We start from the raw sequence: 21,756 nt of genomic DNA, 5'->3' as shown, positions 1-21,756 counted from the left end.
CAGCGTAAACAAGAACTAGCCAAGGACTGGTACACAGGAGTCAGGAAACCGGTGAACAAGACAAACCAGGGATAAAGAGAAAAATGGAGTCAGGTACAAAGCCAAGGTCAAGCACGAAAAAAACACTATTACACAAAACAAGCACTAAAGGGAACTGAATCAGAAACCACAATAGGGCAGGGAGCTAAGGGAAATGGGAGTATAAATACCTATTAGTTTAATTTGATTGGCCCTTGTCATATCCACGCCCCCAAAAGTGAGTGTATGGGGAATGTGGAATGACATGGGCCAATGGGAGACCTTTTTTTTTTTTTTTTTTGCTCCCACTGTCTCTTTAAAAACGCGCCCGCTACACAGTGCCAGGCAAGTCACGTGGCCGTTTCTCGCGGTCAGTGCACGCCTCCCCGTCGGACGAGCAGTTGCAGGACCGTGCGTGGCGGGGAAAGAGGACCTCGCCTGGCCCCTGGAGAGGGTAAGTACCGCTACAGTGACGTGCCGCCAAAATGTTCGGATTATGACGTTTTGGGGGCATGGCTACCATCCTTACAAGGCACAGTATAAAAAGGATTCTAAGGGTTAGGTTCCTTGCCCTGTTGTGGTTCATTTTTGTTCTCAATAGTGCTATTCAGTATTCTGTTTTTCAGCTTTTTGATCTTGGCTTTGTTTGCGAGTATTCTGCTTTCTCTACTCCTTGACCCGGCTATGGCTTACTCACTTATCCAGATTTCTGTACTTCTTGACCTCTGCTTGATATTGACTACCCCTTGTGTTTATACGTTAGTCCGGCCATACTAAGGTCCAGTATACGTTGCCTTTTATCAACATTCTGCGTGTTGGATCTCCTTCCATTCCTGACATTACAACAGGGCCTTATGGATCCTGCAGGTGTAGGTGCTCAAGGGGCTCCATACGATACCCGTTTTGGTGGAAATGGACCATCGTATGGATCAAATAGCGTTAGCCCTTCAAACCCTCATGAATTGACCCAACTCCAGTCCCGAGGAAGGTGGTAACCTTTCCCCGGCTCCGGTACCCTCGGGTTTAGAGGTTGCTACTGTTGGGGCTTCCTCACATGTTACATCACCATTACGGTGGTGCACCTGATGCATGTTGGGGTTTTTTGAACCAGGTTAGCATCCACTTTGAATTACAGCCTCGTTCTTATCCAACTGATAGAGCTAAAGTTGGTTTTATAATAACCCTATTAGCCGATAAAGCCGATTAGCTCTAACCTGGGCCAATCCTCTCTGGGAAAACGAAAACCCGTTGGTTTATAATTATTTTGCTTTTGTAGCTGCATTCAGATGCACTTTTTTTTTTATTTTTTTTTTATTCTTTATTTTTGCAGTGCATATAGACGGTACAAACAGGCCTGAGGTGCCCCAAAAGCAGTCCCCAGACGTTTCTTCGCTTAACATGTGGGACATAAAGTTAACATGCACAATTTTAAAGTATTTAATAAATACATATAGTAAACAGGGTTAAGCAGTACAGTGCTAGTCAATGATAGATTCAGGTAATGCTGGTTTGCAACGCTAGTGACTCAGACAGGCTAGTGCTATTATAACTTAAAATGACGTTCAAGCTATACACATTTTTGTAGATATAACTGTAGGTTATGACTAAAACAAAGAACAGCTTGAAAAAGACCTTTGTTGGTCGAAACGTTGCTTGGCGTTGCATTTTTTCCTAATAAATCTGCATACGGTTTCAATTTGGAGTGCCTGTGGTCCTTTCTTCTTTCGTGTAAAACAATGAACAGGACATATAATTTGTGCACATGGATCGTGCAGGTATGTTTAGGTTTCGTATTCTGCTCTTTGCATGCTATGGTACCAGACTATTGTTATACAGGTTCGTTTCTGTAGTTGAGCAATCAGCAAGAGCTAAGTTCACTCGCTGCAGATACTCAGGCTTGTAAGACAATGATTACTCCTTGTGATGAAGTGTCACATAGAGAAAGCTAAGTGTAACCCTTAGCATATGCAGACCACGTTGGTCGGGTTTGTGAGATTTGTTTACAATTACAACAAATATAAAGTTATACGATTGGGAACAAAGAGTATCAACTAGTTGCGTGCATTATATGTTTGATGCACTGCCCTGTCTATAGATTACGTTTTAACATCAGAAAACTCATGCTTTTAGAATAAAAGTAAAATTGAAAACACATTGTTACTTAGGCAGTAATAATATACTAAAAAGCAAAATATAAGTGAGTAGCCTGGATACAGTCTCGGACTGAAGAGGGTAAAACTGCGGCGAGCTGTAGCTTGGGGGGTCAATGTTAGCAGTCCTTGGTATTGTTGAGGTTAGTCGGCTGGTTGGTCGGGCAGATGAAAGGTACTGCGGGTGGTCCCGGCTATCTGATATGCAATACTGTTGCCGAACCCGGCAGGCGTGCGTGCCTTAGTTGATCGATGGTGTTGCCAGGATTGGAGCATGGGCACCTTGGCTTTGTTAGGTGGTGACCGAGGCGTATGTGACCGGTGTGGTGTTTCATGGTACAAAAGAGGCACAGTTCGCTGGGTCCCAGCTGTGAGCCGGGGTGGTGGGGGCTCGGTGATCCGCTTGGGAGAGAGAGTCCTCAGATGCACTTTTGATCCTCCTGGTAGGAAGGCTAATTCTGCCAGAACCTTACTTCATCTGAAACTGGGTACTAGATCATTGATTGATTATGCCCTGGAGTTCAGATCCTTAGACACTAAAGTAGCTTGGAACAACCAAGCCTTTGTAGATGTGTTTCTTAGTGGTTTGTCCGATGTAATACTGGACGAGATAGCTACCAGGGAACTCCCAGAGAATTTAGAAGATTTGATATCTTTTTTATCACGTATTGACGAACGTATGCGGTTTAGACAGAATACCCGAGACCGTCCTAGGAGAGCTTCTGTCCATTTGGCTCCCCCTGATTGAATAGCATTGGCTTTACCCGAACCTATGCAATTAGGGGTTACTAGGTTGTCCAAAGCAGAGAGACAGTACAGAAGGAGGGAAGGTTTATGCATGTACTGCGGACAAAGAGGACATCTCCGCCTGCACCTAAGTTCCATTGGAAGACAGGCCTTGGGTGTTTTCTCTTTGTCCTCCTTTAAAAAACATGAAGATCTCAGGCTTCTAATCACCTTAATCTGGGAAAAGAATAGAGGACAGACTATGGCGTTGATAGATTCAGGGGCAGCAGAATGTTTTATTGATCTGCTGCTTCACAATCAATCCCTTCCCGGTTAAGGAATATATCCTTGGCTGTTGAGGCCATAGATAGTAGACCACTGTCAGTGCCTGTGAGTTCTCATGAGACTATTCAATTGCATGTGATTACCGAGGTTTTACACCATGAGATGGGTGTATTTCAACTTTTCCTCTCCATCTTTTCCGGTTGTATTGGGTTTCCCCTGGTTGCTAAAACACAACCCAGTCATAGACTGGGGAAAAAGGTGATATCATATCTTGGAGTAAGAGTTGTCATCAGGGTTGTGTTATGAAGGTACGCACAGCTAGTCTTATCAACATACCTACTATGCCTCCTTTATCTACTGAAGTACCCAAACCTTTAGGTTTAAAGGCAATATTAGATAAAGGAAAAGCAGAGTTGTTACCTCCACACCGATCCTATGACTGTGCCATTAATCTTCTTACTAGTACCATGCCTCCTAAAGGTACAGTTTTCCCTCTTTCTGCCAAGGAAAACTCGATTTTAGAGGACTATATTACAGAAAACTTAAGGAAAGGTTTTATTAGGAGGTCTTCTTCTCCAGCGGGGGCCAGGTTTTTCTTTGTGTCCAAAAAAGAGGGTGTATTGATTACAGAGGATTGAACAAAATTACTATATCTAATGCTTACCTTATACCTCTAATTACTGAATTGTTTGATACACTCAAGGAAGCCAATATCTTTACCAGGCTAGATCTTAGAGGAGCGTACAATCAGAAAACGAGAAGGGGATGAATGGAAAACTGCCTTCAACACCCGTTTGGACATTACGAACACACTGTTATGCCTTTTGGGTTGTGCAATGCCCCGGCTGTTTTTCTGGACTTCATCAATGACGTGTTAAGAGATTTTCTACAAGACTGTATCATAGTTTACCTGGATGACATATTGATTTATTCTAAAGATAGGGAGACTCATCATAGACAAGTTAAAAAGGTCTTGTCTAGATTGTTACTAAACTGACTGTATTGTAAACTTGAAAAAATGCCTTTTTGATCAACACCAAATCAGCTTTCTTGAATATGTAATTCCAGAAAAAGGGTTTTCTATGGATCCCCAAAAAATGGATTCCATACTCCAATGGCCTCTACCTAATGGGTTAAAGGCTATTCAGAGATTCATAGGCTTTGCTAATTATTATGGACGCTTTATAAAGGGTTTTTCGTCCATAGTCGCTCTCATAACTAACATGACTAGAAAAGGAATGAATCCAAAGAAATGGGATGCTAATGCTTTAAATGCTTTTGAGGCACTCAAAACTTTTTTTTCATCAGCCCCTGTTTTAGTACATCCTACTCCTAGTCTCCCTTTTTTGTTAGAGGTAGATGCGTCCGAGACTGGTCTAGGCGCAGTGTTGTCACAACGACCAAGTCCTGATCTACCCCTACATCCTTGCGTGTTCTATTCTAGAAAGTTATCTGATGCAGAGAGACAATATGACATAGGAGACAGAGAACTCCCTGCCATAATTCTAGCCTTAAAAGAATGGCGACACCTATTAGAAGGTACAGTTCTCCCAGTGACCATCCTTACGGATCATAAAAACCTATCCTATATTGGAGAGGCCAAATGTCTTTCTGCTAGGCAAGTCAGATGGTCTCTTTTTCTAACACGGTTCAAAGAATTAAAAAGCCGAGGCACTATCTCGTCAGTATAAACCTGTTACAAACTGCCATTTGTAACTAGCCCTTTAAATGACAAATTGCCCTGCTTCCCTGGGTTGTGGAGAAGCCTATTTGCCAGCCTCCTTCCTCATGACTATGGCCCCTGGGAGATTGTGCCCCTGAAAACGTATGGACTTTTATTGGGTCTGTATGGCCCTTTAAGAACCGTCTGGGGACATATTGTGACTTTGGTGAACAATGCCCCTTTAATACTATGTCCCCAGATCTGTAAAATAACTTGTTCCTGGCTTTCTCCCACTTGGTTCAGTAAATGGGGCTTACTGTACCAAGTACCACACAGGCGGACCACCCAGAAGGGGAAGTGTGCAGGCAATTTACCTCCCAGGCTGGGAGCCTGCTGTAGGTAAATTGCCGAACGCTGGGTGACCGCAGTTCGTGCAAACCAACACGTAGCGGCGGCCAACTTTGTTCATTAAAACGAGGTCAGCGGTGTGTGTAGCCAAATTCATGGAACTGAAATCGGCTACACATTTCACCGAACACCGCTGACCCTTACCTTCTCCTACACTGAACTTTCAGCTGCAGAGACCTGTTCGAAGATTTTCTGCATAAAATTGACCGGCCGCACAGCCCAAATCTATGGAACTGTTTAGGGCAGGAAAATGTGCTTGCGGTCGGTCATAAAGGACTTCCGTCTAACTTTTTATCCACTGGAGGGATTTGTGTGATTTTTGGTTATGTTTATATTTAAAGTGTGCTGATTCTGAATATGTAATTTATGAAGATTGGATGTATGGTTTTAAAGTTATAGTACATGTATAAAAACTGAATTTTTCCTGCCTGTGATAATTATGTTAAACCATTGTGTACCATAATTATATCACAGGCAGAGGGGGAGGATTTTGTGTGTAATTGCTGGGAGTGTTCTCTGTAATGTACGTGTGTTATTGGTTGTTCTGTAAAACCCTGTGGGTGGTCCTATCTTAGGGAAACCTGCATAAAAGAAAGCCCTTTTGGTGCCAATAAAACAGAATGACTTGACCCTCTAACTTGCAGCCTTGACTCATGTTTGTAGGGGACAGCTATGCTCTTCATACTCCCTTAGCTAAGAGCTCTTGTTCCTGATCCTGCTTTGCTCTACAGAAGGAAGAGGTTCACCTACTGGAACCTGGTCGTAGGTCCAGGGTGGATAGCAGACGGCGAGATCCTAGCCCAGCAGCGGCGGTGGAGTCTGCAGTACTTATGGTGTCTACGGTGCTGATGGTCCTTTGGTGAGCGCTAGGGGCATCCTTTCTACGGTCCAACTTCCAGCCAGCCTGGAGGCAACCGTAACAGAACCTATTGTCAATCCTACGTTTGATGTATCTTCTGTAGTCCCTAAACAGAATATCATAGCTAACACTAGTATCAGTCTCCTTTAGTGATGGATATTGTTACTAAACAGGCTCAGGCGCCTGGGAATGTTCCAGAAGGATGTCTAGATGTTCCCCCTGAGCATCAAAATTAGATATTCATCCACTGTCATGACAGTAAAACTGCAGGTCATCCAGGTATTCATAGGACTTATTCTCTGATTGCCAAATAATTCTGGTGGCCTTCCTTGAGAAAGGATAGCAGTGATTATGTTAAGGCGTGTACTGTTTGTGCAAGAACCAAACTATACACTACCCTTCCATGTGGTTTGCTTCAACCCTTAGACATTCCTAACAGACCCTGGAATGGTTTAGCCATGGACTTCATTGTTGACTTACCCAATTCTGAAAAGAATACTGTTATCTTGACTGTCGACAGGTTCTCCAAAATGGCGCATTTCATACCTTTGGTAAAGCTGCCCACATCCCCTGAATTGGCAAAGATCTCTGCCAGGGAAATATTCCGAATCCATGGGATACCCGGATATGTTTTATCGGACAGAGGGTCGCAGTTTATCTCCAAGTTTTGGAGGGCTTCGATGTCATGACGCTAATGAGGTCACGTGCCGCCGAAATGTTCGGATTATGACATTTCGGGGGTCGTGGCTACCATCCTAACAAGCCACAGTATAAAAAGGATTCTAAGGGTTAGGTTCCTTGCCCTGTTGTGGTTCATTTTTGTTCCCAATAGTGCTATTCAGTATTCTGTTTTTCAGCTTTTTGATCTTGGCTTTGTTTGGGACTATTCTGCTTTCTCTACTCCTTGACTCGGCTTTGGCTTACTCGCTTATCCTTATTTCTGTACTCCTTGACCTCTGCTTGATATTGACTACCCCTTGTGTTTATACGTTAGTCCGGCCATTCTAAGGTCCGGTATATGTTATATATTCCTGACATACAGTGCCTGTGCGCACTGACCATCTGGAAAAGCTGCCAGATTCTGAGAGCACTGGACATGAAATTAAGGATGTTGTAGAATTAGAAGAGGGACTCTGACACCAGATACTTGGTGTTGGGGCTGTCATAATCCAGCTAGAGGCCATGTCTGCATGTCTGGACACCACCAGAGAGAGAGCAGGGAGGCCGCTAGGCAGCACCGAGGGAGATACCCAGGGGTTCACAGAACAGACTAGGGTGTTTTGGAGCCCTTCACAAAGGGACCTGTTCCAGTGGAGGCTGAGCTGGTGACAGAACCCTGTCTTGAAGAGGTTGAGCAAATGGAAAGTTCAGCTCATAAAGGAATTAGACGTATAGGAGATACAGAAAGGCTAATTACAAGTCAAGCCTTTGTAGAGTTTGAGCTACTAAGTAACTCAGACATTGAGAAAATGTAAAACCAGAAGCTGCTGCGCATGTGGAAGCAGATTATGATTGAGAGGAATTTAGCCTCTAAGGAGCCAAACCGTATTGATCCTCAGCCTAAGTCCAGATCCACTAACAACCAGATAAGCAGGGAAACTGGAAATAAAGGACAAAACCATATACTGAGCGTGGGACAGTATGGTTATGGTGGTAGAACGTACCAAAAAGTCCCATTATGGCTACAAGACCAAACAATGCAGATGCTTCAAATGCCACGAGCAAGGACTTATTGCATGTAACTGTCCTGAGCGTGAAGAGTCAATGCAGTGTGACATAGGAATAAGGGCTCTGCATAGAATTGTATAGACTTGCTTAAAGATGTGTGGGGTGACTAGTGTTGTTGTTACAGCACAGATAAAAGTGTTGATTGTGGAAGGGAAGAGTGTACAAGCATTGCTTGATTCTGGGAATGGAATTACTTTGATAAAATGGGTTCTTCTCCGGCCAGAGAAATTAGATACCAGGAAAATGCTTGATATTGTTTGTATACATGGTAACAGGCACACATACCACACAACACTCACAGAGGTAGGAAGAATCAAAAGTCCTATAGGGGTTGATGCCCCTGTTATACTATGATGTGGTGTCAGGAAGGGACATCCCCCACTTATACCCCATCTGGGAAAAACCCTTAGCTCACCCGGAAATGTGCACTGAGGAGACACATGAGGTGGAGGGAGTAGATAATTTTCCTTTCTTGTATAGTGATTGTGAATTGGGTATCGAGCAAGAGACACCCTTGGGGTGTGTGGGTAATGAGGTAGAACCTACACATACTTAAGCCCCTATAGAACATGCAGCTCAAATGCAAGAGCGATTGGGTAAGGCCTTGGATCTGACAAAAGGGTATTGGCAGGTTCACCTGACATAGAGAGCAAAAGAAAGGAAAGCATTTTCTACTCCTGAGGGGTTATTGCAATATAAAGTACTGCCATTCAGGCTGCATGGTGCACCAGCCTCTTTTCAGTATATGATGGATAGGATACTTTCGCCCCACAGAGAGTACACAGCTGCCTATCTTGATGTGGCGATTCACAGGGCGGATTGGGAAAAACACCTGATGAAGGTCCAGGCAGATGTGAATAATGTAAGGGCTGCCAGTTTGACAGCTAACCCCGCTCTTTAGGATTAGAAGAGTCTAATTATCTAGGTTACACAATCGGGCGGGGGCTCCTTAAACCACAAGTGAGCAAGGTAGCAGCCGTCTCCGTTGGCAACGTCCTGAAACTAAGAAGCAAGTCAGGGCCGGTACAGCCCAAGGTAATGCTGATGGCCTCTCCCGAGTTCACGGTTTATGGTCCAAGGCCACTCACCCTGATGGGTCTAAACTGGGGAAGGGGATACCTGATAAAGTGCAGGGTGTGATCAGTGAAGGAGTTAGCGAGCATCTGTTTGTAATATATTGTTTGCTGCCTCGTAATTGGCGAAGATCTGGATCTACATGGTAATAAAGTATCTTTCCTTTTTAAGCAGTTTAATTTTTTTTGATCCAATGCAAATGGATGCAGTCTGCTACTTTGGCTTTGTTTTTTCAATGTTAGTATTTGGACTTTAAAATATGATATATAGCCACATGTGCCTTGTGTTTTAGTTACCTACCGAATTATTCTCAAAACTGTCATCGTGAGGCACAAATAAGGTTTTCAACGAGGTTTCATTTGAGAGAAATTTAAGAAATTCTACCCCTTCATCCGTGGTATTGGCATAATTAAGCAACATCTAGAAATTGAAAGATAAAACCAAACAATATTAAAAATTTGTCATTTAATATACTTTATAACATGATTACCCTTACTGATTTCTGAAAAAAAAAATGTAGAATAAAGATGTTATTATAGCTTCAGCGTTTCAGCCATTCGTCCTCATATCTTACATTTGCTCCAGTCTGTTCACACCACCTCTAACAATTCAAGCTCTGCACCTATCTCCTCTCTAAGTACTACTCACTTTATCTACCCATTCCCACTGTTTTCTTCTCTCTATTTATCCAGCCTAGCTGCAAATCTTACTTTTCTCTCCTATGCACTATTTCTCCATTCCATAAATAGTCCATTCCTACAACAATGCTCTTCTACCATATTCATCTCTGTCCACCAGAGATTAACTGTGACCACACAGGACCCTAAGAAGGTTCACATAGGGATGGTAACTCATGAGCTCTGGAAGCATACAATTCATTAGAGTGGCCATGCAAATTCAGTGTTCCAGAGCCCATCGGTTAGAAAGGGAATTTGTCTGATGAGTAAAGAGGGGGTCCAAATCGGTATCATGCAAGAAGCTCTCTGCACTGAGCTAGCCATGGCAATGCAGGGCTTGGCTCATTGCATGAGAGGCCTCAACCAACACTATCAACCTATGAGCTGGAGTGCAGGATTTGCCAGGCTCTCCTGGTGTGGTGCATTGTGGACCCTATAAATCTGTGTTTTAGCTAGCGGTGTTCATTTAAGCAGATTGACGTGATGTTGCAGCTCGCTAGTAATAACTTCAAATTATGGTTACCATACTACCATACCATACTCTCAAAATATTGTAAAGCGCTACGGAATCTGTTGGCGCTATATAAATGGCAATAATAATAATAATAATACTGATGTTTCAAATCAATTGAGCATATCCAAATGCATCATCTAAGGCAGGGGTGGGCAATCTGTGACCCTCCAGATGTTTTGGATGCCCGGCCACCCTGCGACCCGGTATGTATGCCAGTGTGGCCACATTTTGCCAGCCTCTTCTCCTGGGGGGCCCACGAGCTGGCCACCTCAGGGCCCCCCCGAGGCTGGCAGTGGCGTTACATGGTGGGCGCGCGAGGGAGCATTCTACCATGAGCTCTCTCTGCCCTGCTCCCTAGCACGCACCGCAGTGATGCCGGAGCCAAAATATGACCTAATTCGGGCTCCGGCATCAGTAAGCTGAACAGGAGGATCAGTGCTCCCTCGCCGCCTGCAGGACTGGCCGCCCAGCAGCCCCTCTGGACCCCAGGGAAATCTGGAATCCCCTCAGCACTCCCAAAGGTGGGGAGGCTGGGGGATTAAATATAAAAAAAATAATTAGTGTGTGTGTGTGTGTGTGTCTGTTAAGGAGTGTGTTAGTTTGTGTGTGTCTGTTAGTGTGTGTCTGCTAGTGAGTGTCAGTAAGTGTGTTAGTTTTTGTGTCAGTGTGTGTGTGTCTGTTACTGAGTGTTAGTTTGTGTGTTTCTGTTATTGAGTGTGTCTGCTAGTGTCAGTGTATGTGTGTGTGTCTGTCAGTGAGTGTGTTACTGTGTGTGTCTGTCAGTGAGTGTGTTAGTTTGTGTGTGTGTTATTGAGTGTGTGTGTGCTAGTGAGTGTCAGTGTGTGTGTGTCTGTCAGTGAGTCTGTTTGGTGTCTGTTAGTGTGCCTGTTAGTGTGTGTTTGTCAGTGAGAGTGTATGTGTGTGTCTGTCAGTGAGTATGTATGTCTGTCACTGTGTGTGTCTGTCAGTAAATGTGTGTGTGTCGGTTAGCTAGAGTGTATGTGTCTGTTCATGAGAGTGTGTGTGTGGTTAAAACCCCTTCAGCACTTACCTTTCTTCAGCGCCAGGCTCCCTTGGCGCTAGGGATCTCTCCGCCCCGATCCGCCTCTCAGCTTCGAATGCGCGGCAAGAGCCGTGCGCGCATTCAAACCGCCCATATGAAAGCATTACTCAATGCTTTCCTATGGACGTCCAGCGTCTTCTCACTGTGATTTTCAGTGAGACAGCTACTAGAGGCTGGATTAACCCTCAGTGAAACATAGCAGTTTCTCTGAAACTGCTATGCTTTCAGCTGCAGGGTCAAAACTAGAGGGACCTGGCACCCAGACCACTTCATTGAGCTGAAGTGATCTGAGTGCCTATAGTGGTCCTTTAAGTGTATGTGTATTTGCATGCACTGGCGTACATACCGCGGTCACAGGGGTCACAGTCCTGCTACCAGGTGCCTGGCATCATGTGTAGCGGCCCCGGCCCGTGCAGAGTAAGCGCCGGGTGGTTGGAAGGGGGCCCACGGATCAATTTTCGCACCGGGGCCCCATGGATCGTGTGTATGCCACTGCATGTGGTATAATATATCATTAGGTATAATATATCATTACAACTACATGTCTGTTCGTCCACACATTGTAAAGCGCTGCGGAATTTGACGGCGCTCTATAAATAATATAATAATAATAATAATTAGAAAAACAAGTACTTGACTCCATGAGTCAAGTCAAGACTAGAATGCACCTGTACAATCTAAAAGATAATTATGGAGATTAAGTCAAAAAGTAAAGGGAAAGCATAGGCGGCCACTTAGGGCACGGCTTAGACAAGGGTGTCTGAGATGTTGTAGTGCAGCCCACGCTCTGAGTCAATGACTGTGAGAGAGCTATTAAAATTCAATATCTTTGAGGATTACAAAAGCTCCCCCATCAAGCCACCAGGAGTACTAAACCGTATGGCTTCCACAAACACAACACTCAAACAGAACACACAAGCATACTCAACCTCCCTCCACATACATACACAACACTCAACCACTACATACACAATATTCAGTCTACCCCATACATATACAAACACTCAGCCACCACAAACACCAAACATTTACAGAACAGAGCCCATGATTCTAGGAGAAGACCCCTATCTGGTATCCTGCACAGGGCCCTGGAAACCTTAATCAAGCTCTGGTTACAAACTGCCTATGAGTGAGAGGCATCAAATCTAAGATATCAGAACTCACTGTTTAGCAAATAAACCCCTATGATTATTAATAAAAACAATAAAAAAAAAAAAAAGCTAAATGATAAGTGTTTAAAAAATTTCATGCCTATTACACCTTGATTTGGTTTAGTTCAATATATTGCGATTTTAATTTGTAATACTCACTGAGTAGAAAACAGACAGATATGGAGTGGCTTCCAGCACCTCCAGTAAATTCCCATTGCAGAATTTCCCATCACCGACATACCCGTAGGGGCAAGAACAACTGACATCTGAAAGAGAGTAGAAAATTATGGCATACAATCCGCAGTAAGATGTTTTTGATTTCATGGCACTCATGATTTAGTTAATAAAGGGACACTATAGTCACCTGAACAACTTTAGCTTAATGAAGCAGTTTTGGTGTATGGAACATGCCCCTGCAGCCTCACTGCTCAATCCACTGCCATTTAGGAGTTAAATCCCTTTGTTTATGAACCCTAGTCACACCTCCATAAACACTTCCTGTAAAGAGAGCCCTATTTAGGCTTTCTTTATTGCAAGTTCTGTTTAATTAAGATTTTCTTATCCCCTGCTATGTTAATGGTTTGCTAGACCCTGCAAGAGTCTCCTGTATGTGATTAAAGTTCAATTTAGAGATTGAGATACAATTATTTAAGGTAAATTACATCTGTTTAAAGGTGAAACCAGTTTTTTTTCCATACAGGCTCTGTCAATCATAGCCAGGGGAGGTGTGGCTAGGGCTGCATAAACAGAAACAAAGTGATTTAACCATGTTAGCGGTATTCCCGAGCGTGACTCGGGGTTAATTTTCGCTGCCAGAAGCGGTAACCCCGAGTCACGCTCGGGTTAGATAACAGAGCTGGCAGCGGAGTCTCCTTACCTTCTCCTTGCGATCCAGCGATGTCCCCGCGCTGTGATTGCCGGTGAGAGCCCCGGCGGATGCCTCCATCTGACTTCCTGGTTCCGTCTCTGTGAGCCGCAGAGGCTCATGGGGGCGGAACTGGGCGGGTAATTCAAATGTTTCAAGCATAAAAGTGACACACACACATAAAGTTAGGTGATACAGTGAAATCCTGTCAGATTACATTGTATCACCTCAGATTTGACACAGTATCACCTCAGATTTGAAATGTGATCATCCTACACTGCCCTGCCTGCCCTTTTTGCTGTAATTTCTGCCCATAAAATAAATTTTTTACCATGGCATCAAAGCGTCACTTTAGCATCTCCAAAGCGGGTTTGGATCAGATGAGTGAAAGCGGCAGCGACACAGAGCCCCTCGCAGAATTGAGCGACTGCGATAGCGATTCGTGGCAAGATTCGTCATCCGACTCTGACAGTGACCAGAGAAGTGGCGACAGCGACGATTCTGCACCCGAGCTCAGTGATGTGCGCACTTGGTGCCTTATTGATTGCGGTATGGATGAGGTACCGCCGCCAAGATTTCCGTTTACTGGATCACCTGGGATGAAGGTAGACGTTGAGCACAATGATCCTTTGGCATACCTAGAATTATTTCTCACAGATGACGTCATTGAAAAGATTGTCACAGAGACAAATCGCTACAACGAGCAGCAATCAGCTACTCTGCATAGCAAGTTTTCCAGGAACAGAAAATGGGAACCGGTATATTATTTATTAGATTATAATTCATGATTTTATGTTTCGAACTTTATCACATCTGAGAGTACTTTTGGTCAGGTTTAAGAAAGTAATTACTGGCCTACAATACATAACACCAAATTTCCATGCAAAAAAATGGTACCGCTTTTGGTACAAAATTCCTGACATAATCATACCGCCAGGGAGGTTAACTCCTAAATGACAGTGAATTGGGCAGTGAAATTGCAGGGGAATGATCTATACACTAAAACTGCTTTATTTAGCTAAAGTAATTTAGGTGACTATGTTGTAGAATTATTAACCCCTTATAACCTATATCCATTATTAGACCCCTTATAACCTATATAATCCTTACTGGGCCCCTTTAATATTATATTCTCATATTCAGCTCTCAGGCCTCAGCCTTACAAGATTCCTTTGTTCGTAGAAACAGCATGTCAGCAGAAAATGCTAGAATCTTCTGATTCAAAGAACACACTGTAGCAGATAGTATTGATAGAGTGTATAATTGCCAAAGAGGCCTTGAGAATACTGAGGATACTAACCTTGAAAGACTAAAGGTACCAGCTACTCTTTATGGATAGCTGCCAAAATGCCCCCTCCCATCGAGAGAACTCCTCGTGCTAGCAAGATGGCGCTGAAATCTGGAGGAGAACTTTATGACATCAGTTATGATGTAAGACGTAACACCCAACAGGGAGGGCATTTAACTAACCACTTCTTCTCTTAGCCAATCGACAATGTTTATTTGCTTATATCTTGATTTTTACAATGATGTAATTCTACCTTTAAAAAGGGCTTGCAAGCCTGCTTTTGTTCAGATGCTAATAAATTTCCTGAAGTTCTTTCATTTAACCTGAACCTTGTGTCAGTGTGAATTTACTTCTGCGTATACGCAATTTAAACATCTCTAATTAGGACAGGAACAGATAGTCATTCAAACTTCTACGTTTGCTTAAAAGAATCCTTTATCAACTATAGTGTTCCTATATTCTAGAAGGATCATCTTAGGTATATCAAAGCCTGACAAAAAGCCCCTGCAGAGAAACAGAACAGCAACGTGTTTTTATGACACATTCATTTTGTTGTAGTTATTAGTGGCATAGTCACCAGCTGGATACCAAATAATATATTAATGGTTTTCTACAAAACTCATATAAAATGATAATAGCTCAGTGGTGGATCCAGATCTTACTCTTTGAAAGAGCAATCAAATATTATTTAATTGAAGAAGAAACCCCCACTCGTTATTTCTGCGTAAATATACATTGACACTCACATTCTCTCACAAACACCCATACATACACATAGAAACATAGAATGTTTTTATGCCCAAGATGCATTTATCTTGCACTTATCCATATTAAATGTCAGCTGCCACAGCTCTGACCATTTTTCTAGTTTACCTAAACATTTGCCATTTGGCTTATCCCTCCTGGAAAATCAACTCAGTTACAACACTTTGTATCATCAGCAAAAAGACACACCTTACCATCAAGACCTTCTGCAATATCACTAATAAAAAGATTGAATAGAATGGGTCCAAGTACAGATCCCTGAGGTAATTCACTGGTAACAAGACCTTGTTACGAATATTCTCCATTTGCTACAACCTTATATTGCCTGTCACTCAGCCACTCCCTTACCCATTCAACAATATTGCAAACCAAACTTAATGATTGCAGTTTATTGATGAGCCTTCGACTTAGTACTTGTTGGCAAAACCCTTGTAAGCAATCACAGAGGTCATATGTTTCTTGCAGTTGCCCACCAGGTTTGCACACATCCAGGAGGGATTTTGTCCCACTCCTCTTTGTAGATCCTCTCCAAGTCATTAAGGTTTTGAGGCTGACATTTGGCAACTCAAACCTTCACCTCCCTCCACAGATTGTCTATGAGATTATGGTCTGGAGACTGGCTAGGCCACAACAGGACCTTAATTTGCTTATTCTTCAGCCACTCCTTTGTTACCTTGTCTGTGTGTTTTGGGTCATTGTCATGCTGGAATACCCATCCATGACCCATTTTCAATGCCCTGGCTGAGGAAAGGAGGTTCTCACCCAAGATTTGACGGTACATGGCCCCATCCATCGTCCCTTTGATGCGGCGCAGTTGTCCTGTCCCCATAGCAGTTAAACACCCCCAAAACAAAATGTTTCCACCTCCACATTTGATGGTGGGGATGGTGTTCTTTGGGTCATAGGCAGCATTCCTTCTCCTCCAAACACTGCGAGTTGAGTTGATGCCAAAGAGCTTGATTTTGCTCTCATCTGACCACAACGCTTTCTCCCAGTTCTCATCTGAATCATTCAGATGTTCATTGGCAAACTTCAGACGGGCCTGTACATGTGCTTTCTTAAGCAGGGGGACCTTGCGGGCACTGCAGGATTTCAGTCCTTCACGCCATAGTGTGTTACCAATTGTTTCCTTGGTGACTATGGTCCCAGCTGCCTTGAGATTATTACTCCTCCCGTGTAGTTCTGGGCTGATTCCTCACAATTTTCATGATCATTGAAACTCCACGAGGTGAGATCTTGCATGGAGCACGAGACCGAGAGAGACTGACAGTTTTTTTTTTTTTTTTCCATTTGTAAATAATTGCACCAACTGTTGTCACCTTCTCACCAAGCTGCTTGGCGATGGTCTTGTAGCCCATTCCAGCCATGTGTAGGGCTACAATCTTGTTCCTGACATCCTTGGACAGCTCTTTGGTCTTGGCCATGGTGGAGAGCTTGGAATCTGATTGCTTCTGTGGACAGGTGTCTTTTATACAGGGAACGAGCTGAGATTAGGAGCACTCCCTTTAAGAGAGTGCTCCTAATCTCAGCTTGTTACCTGTATAAAAGACACCTGGGAGTCAGAAATCTTGCTGATTTGATAGGGGATCAAATAATTTTTTTTTCTGCTTACTATATGTGCGACAGTATCAAAAACCTTACTAAAATCTAAGTAAGCAATGCCCACTGCACCACTGTGATCTATTATTTTAGTTACACAATCAATTTGGCATGCTCTCCGTGAAGTAAACCCATGTTGTCTCTGATCTTAAAATCCATGTGATTTTTAGATGTTTAACAATCCTATCCTTTAACATGGTTTCCATCACTTTCCCCACTACTGAAGTAAGGCTTACTGGCCTACGGTTGCCCGACTCCTCCCTATTACCTTTCTTATGAATAGGTACAACATTCGCTAATTTCAAAACTTCTGGGTCTACTCCCGTTAACAATGATTGGGTTAATAAATCCGGTAATGGTTTTGCTAGTGTAACACTAGCTCACATTATTTGGAAGCAGACTCTATTAAGTAGACTCTTTCAAGTAGGAGTTAAAAAACCAGGAGTTGGAACTAACTAGGGGTTTAAACTATCAAGGTAATTTTTAATTTTTTTTATTTATATATATATATATATATAGATTTTTATTTTTTACTTATTTTTTTTTTATCTGTATCTGGGGAAATGAGTGTTAGCAAGATTGTTAGTTTAACTCAATGCACATCTTGTTGCATGTATGGATGCCTGGATGTACCCGTCCATGGTCCATACCTCTGTGATGGTTGTGTGCGAGTGGCTTCTCTGGAAGCTCAGATTGGAGATCTTGAGAAGCAAATCGCAACTTTGAGGGAGATCGACAATCTTGAGAGGAGTCTGCTGCTGACTGAGCAGAGTTTAGTGGGGACAGGTAGTGGAGAGGGAGGAGATATGACAGATGGGGAACAGGCATGTAGCTGGGTGACAGTGGGGCGAGGAAGCAGGGGGGGAGGGAAGAGGAAAGGGCTAGCTAGTCCTGATTTGGTGCAACCTAGCAGATTTGCCCGTTTGAGGGAAGATGTTGGGAGCATCAGCTCAGGAGTAGCTGTATTAGAGGAAGCTGTTACTTCTAACAGCCGAGGTGACAGCCCCTCTAGTACGGGTGGGGATCAAAATGTAAGGAAGGCAAGACAGGTTGTGGTGGTAGGGGACTCTATCATTAGGAGAGCAGATAGGGCAATCTGCCACTCTGATCGGCTCAACTGGACAGTTTGCTGTCTCCCGGGTGCTCGGGTCCGGCATGTTGCTGACAGAGTGGATGGATTATTGGGAGGGGCTGGGGATGACCCAGCGGTCATGGTCCATATTGGTACCAATGACAAAGTAAGAGGAAGATGGAAGGTCCTAAAGAATGATTTCAGGGAATTAGGTAGCAAACTCAAGAAAAGGACCTCCAAGGTGGTATTCTCTGAGATATTACCTGTGCCACGTGCTACAGTGGAAAGGCAGCGGGAGATTAGAGAGGTTAATGCGTGGCTGAAGTCTTGGTGCAGGAAGGAGGGTTTTGGGTTTTTAGAGCACTGGGCCGACTTTGCGATTGGGTACAACCTATATAGTAGTGATGGATTGCACCTAAACGGAAGGGGGTCTGCAGTGCTGGGGGATAGGATGGCTAGAAGGTTGGAGGAGATTTTAAACTAGTAGTAGGGGGGGAGGGTCATAGCAATCTACAAAATGGAGATAGGACAGAAAGGAGATGGGCTTTAGAACAGTATAAGGAGGGTGGAGACGGGGGGAGGGGCAAGCTCAGAACAGAGAAGCTATGTAATGTTGGTAATTCACAAAATAAACAAGAGACGCATGATATTAAATGTATGCTTACTAATGCAAGGAGCCTAAATAACAAAATGGGGGAACTAGAGGCATTAGCATACACTAAACAATATGATATAATAGGCATAACTGAAACATGGTGGGATGAGACACATGACTGGGCAGTTAACTTAAATGGGTACACATTATTTAGGAAGGATAGGAAAAACAAGAAGGGTGGTGGGGTATGTTTGTATGTCAACCATGATTTAAAGCCAAATCTTAAGCAAATTGAATGCGATGAGGAAAATGTGGAAGCTTTATGGGTAAATATCTGCTTGGGGGAAAAGAAGGGAAACCAACTATTGGTTGGGATATGTTATAAACCACCTAATGTTAATATTGACGAGGAACAACAGCTGTTTGAGCAAATTGAGAAAGCTGCAAATCTTGGTAACACTTTAATTATTGGAGATTTTAATTACCCAGACATAAATTGGGACATAGGGACTAGTAGCTCAGCAAAGGGAATTAGGTTTTTAAACTTGTTAAATGACAACTTCATGTCACAACTTGTACAAGCACCAACTAGAATGGACGCTTGTCTGGACCTGGTTTTAACAAACAACGTTGATCTTTTGACCAACATTCAAGTAGGTGAGCACTTGGGAAATAGTGATCACAATATAGTGTCCTTTGAAATAAACTCAAAAAAACAAAAGCACATGGGGTATACTAAAACATATAATTTTAAAAAGGCCAATTTCAATAAGATAAGGGAAGCTTTACAATATATTGACTGGCATAAACTCTTTAGTGAAAAGAACACTGAGGATAAGTGGATCATCTTCCAACAAATATTAGAAAGGTACATTTCTCAGTATGTACCATTGGGAAATAAGTATAAAAGAAACAAATTAAAACCAATGTGGCTTAGTAGAGAAGTAAAACAAGAGATTAAAAATAAGAAAAGGGCATTTAAAGCATTTAAATCAGACAAATCAGATGCATCTTATAAAAGATATAAGAAAGCAAATAATGCGTGCAAAAAGGCAATTAAACTTGCAAAACTTCAAAATGAAAAAATGATAGCTAAAGAGAGCAAAACCAACCCCAAAGCATTTTTTAAGTACATAAATTCCAAAAAACCCAAAAATGAAAGTATAGGTACACTTAAAACTGAAACGGGGGTGTTAGTTAATGAAGACCAAGAAAAGGCAGGAATTCTAAATAACTATTTCTCCTCCGTATATATTAAAGAAGAACCCATGGCAATAGATGTGCAAATGATTGCTACTAAAAACTTGCAGAATAATTGTAATTGGTTAACTCAAGACAATGTGCTGCAGCAACTAAAGAAAGTTAATATAAACAAAGCTCCAGGGCCTGACGGTATCCATCCACGTGTACTTAAGGAACTAAGTGTAGAAATAAGTGAACCTCTGTTTTTAATCTTTCAAGATTCTTTTCTTTCAGGAAGTGTTCCGGAGGATTGGAGGAAGGCAGATGTGGTTCCTATATTCAAAAAGGGTTCAAAATCCTTGCCTGGAAATTATAGACCTGTGAGCTTAACTTCTGTGGCTGGTAAAATATTTGAAAGGTTATTAAGGGATAATATTCAAGAATTCCTTGAGAAGAATATGGTTATCAGCAAAAATCAGCACGGTTTTATGAAGCACAGGTCATGTCAAACTAACTTGATTGCGTTCTACGAAGAAGTAAGTAGAAGTATAGATCAGGGTGTTGCAGTGGATGTGATCTATTTGGATTTTGCCAAGGCATTTGATACAGTTCCACACAAAAGATTAGTGTTCAAACTCAAGGAAATCGGTCTAGATGGAAATGCTTGTTCTTGGGTAGAACATTGGCTTAAAAACAGAATACAAAGAGTTGTCGTTAATGGTAAATTTTCAAGCTGGACAGAGGTGGCAAGTGGTGTCCCTCAGGGGTCTGTTCTGGGACCCCTTCTATTTAACATTTTTATAAATGATCTTGAAGACAGCATTGAAAGTCATGTTTCAGTGTTTGCAGATGACACAAAACTTTGTAAAATAATACAATGTGAGCAAGATATTACTTTGCTGCAGAAGGATTTAGATAGACTGGAGGACTGGGCACTCAAATGGCAGATGAAATTTAATGTTGAAAAATGCAAAGTTATGCACTTCGGCGTAAAGAATACACAAGCAAGGTATACGCTTAATGGAAGCGAATTAGGGATAACAACACACGAAAAGGACTTGGGAATTGTTATAGACAACAAACTATGCAACAATGTGCAATGTCAATCAGCAGTGGCCAAGGCCAGTAAGGTATTGTCATGCATGAAAAAGGGCATTCATTCTCGGGACGAGAATATCATTTTGCCTCTCTATAAATCACTGGTAAGACCACATATTGAATATGCTGTGCAATTTTGGGCACCTGTTCTAAAGAAGGATATCATGGCACTAGAAAAAGTGCAGAGGCGGGCTACAAAATTAATAAAAGGAATGGAACATATCAGCTATGAAGAAAGGTTAACAAATTTAAACCTATTTAGTTTAGAAAAACGTCGCCTGAGAGGGGATATGATAACATTATACAAATATATTCGGGGCCAATACAAACCATTGTGTGGAAATCTATTCACAAACCGGACTTTACATAGGACACGAGGCCATGCGTTTAGACTGGAAGAAAGAAGATTTCGTCTAAGGCAAAGGAAAGGGTTTTTTACTGTAAGAACAATCAGGATGTGGAATTCTCTGCCTGAAGAAGTGGTTTTATCAGAGTCCATACAGATGTTCAAACAGCTACTAGATGCATACTTGCAAAGACAGAATATTCAAGGATATAATCTTTCAATGTAGGGTAATAACTGCTTGATTCAAGGATAAATCTGACTGCCATTCTGGGGTCAAGAAGGAATTTTTTGTCCTAGCTTGTTGCAAAATTGTGCTTCAAACTGGGTTTTTTTTTTTTTTTTTCTTTTGGATCAACAGCAAAAAACAGGTGTGAGGAAGGCTGAACTTGATGGACGCAAGTCTCTTTTCAGCTATCTAACTATGTAACTATGTAACAGACTGCTATATTTTGCTGTTTGCTTCAATTATTGAGATCTTGAACTTTGCCCTTTCTCCGGTCATGTGAGGAGGAAGGGCTAAAGTGGCAGGAAGAAGAGGACAGGGGAGAAGCCATGTTCTCTGAGTCTGCATAAGGAAAGTGTTCCTATCTGTCTCAATTAGCTATTCCTGCTGGGACAGTGACATAAAAA

At 42.5% G+C, this 21,756-nt stretch overlaps 1 protein-coding gene across 1 annotated transcript in view; it reads right to left on the bottom strand.

Annotated features, from left to right (window-relative positions):
* Positions 1 to 21,756, bottom strand: part of STAB1 (stabilin 1) — a 426,801-nt gene that overhangs the window by 22,631 nt on the left and 382,414 nt on the right. Inside the window, exons 63-64 of the mRNA XM_063426973.1 lie at positions 12,476 to 12,582; positions 9,212 to 9,331 (exon numbers count right to left, since the gene is read on the bottom strand). Of these exons, the coding sequence (XP_063283043.1) occupies positions 9,212 to 9,331; positions 12,476 to 12,582 (227 nt within the window). The remainder of the gene's footprint in view (positions 1 to 9,211; positions 9,332 to 12,475; positions 12,583 to 21,756) is intronic.

Source organism: Pelobates fuscus, chromosome 7, assembly GCF_036172605.1.
Source record: "Pelobates fuscus isolate aPelFus1 chromosome 7, aPelFus1.pri, whole genome shotgun sequence".
In the NCBI taxonomy this organism is placed as follows: domain Eukaryota; kingdom Metazoa; phylum Chordata; class Amphibia; order Anura; family Pelobatidae; genus Pelobates; species Pelobates fuscus.
Note: the sequence above shows the minus strand (reverse complement) of the source record. Positions and strands in the feature narration are given on the sequence as shown.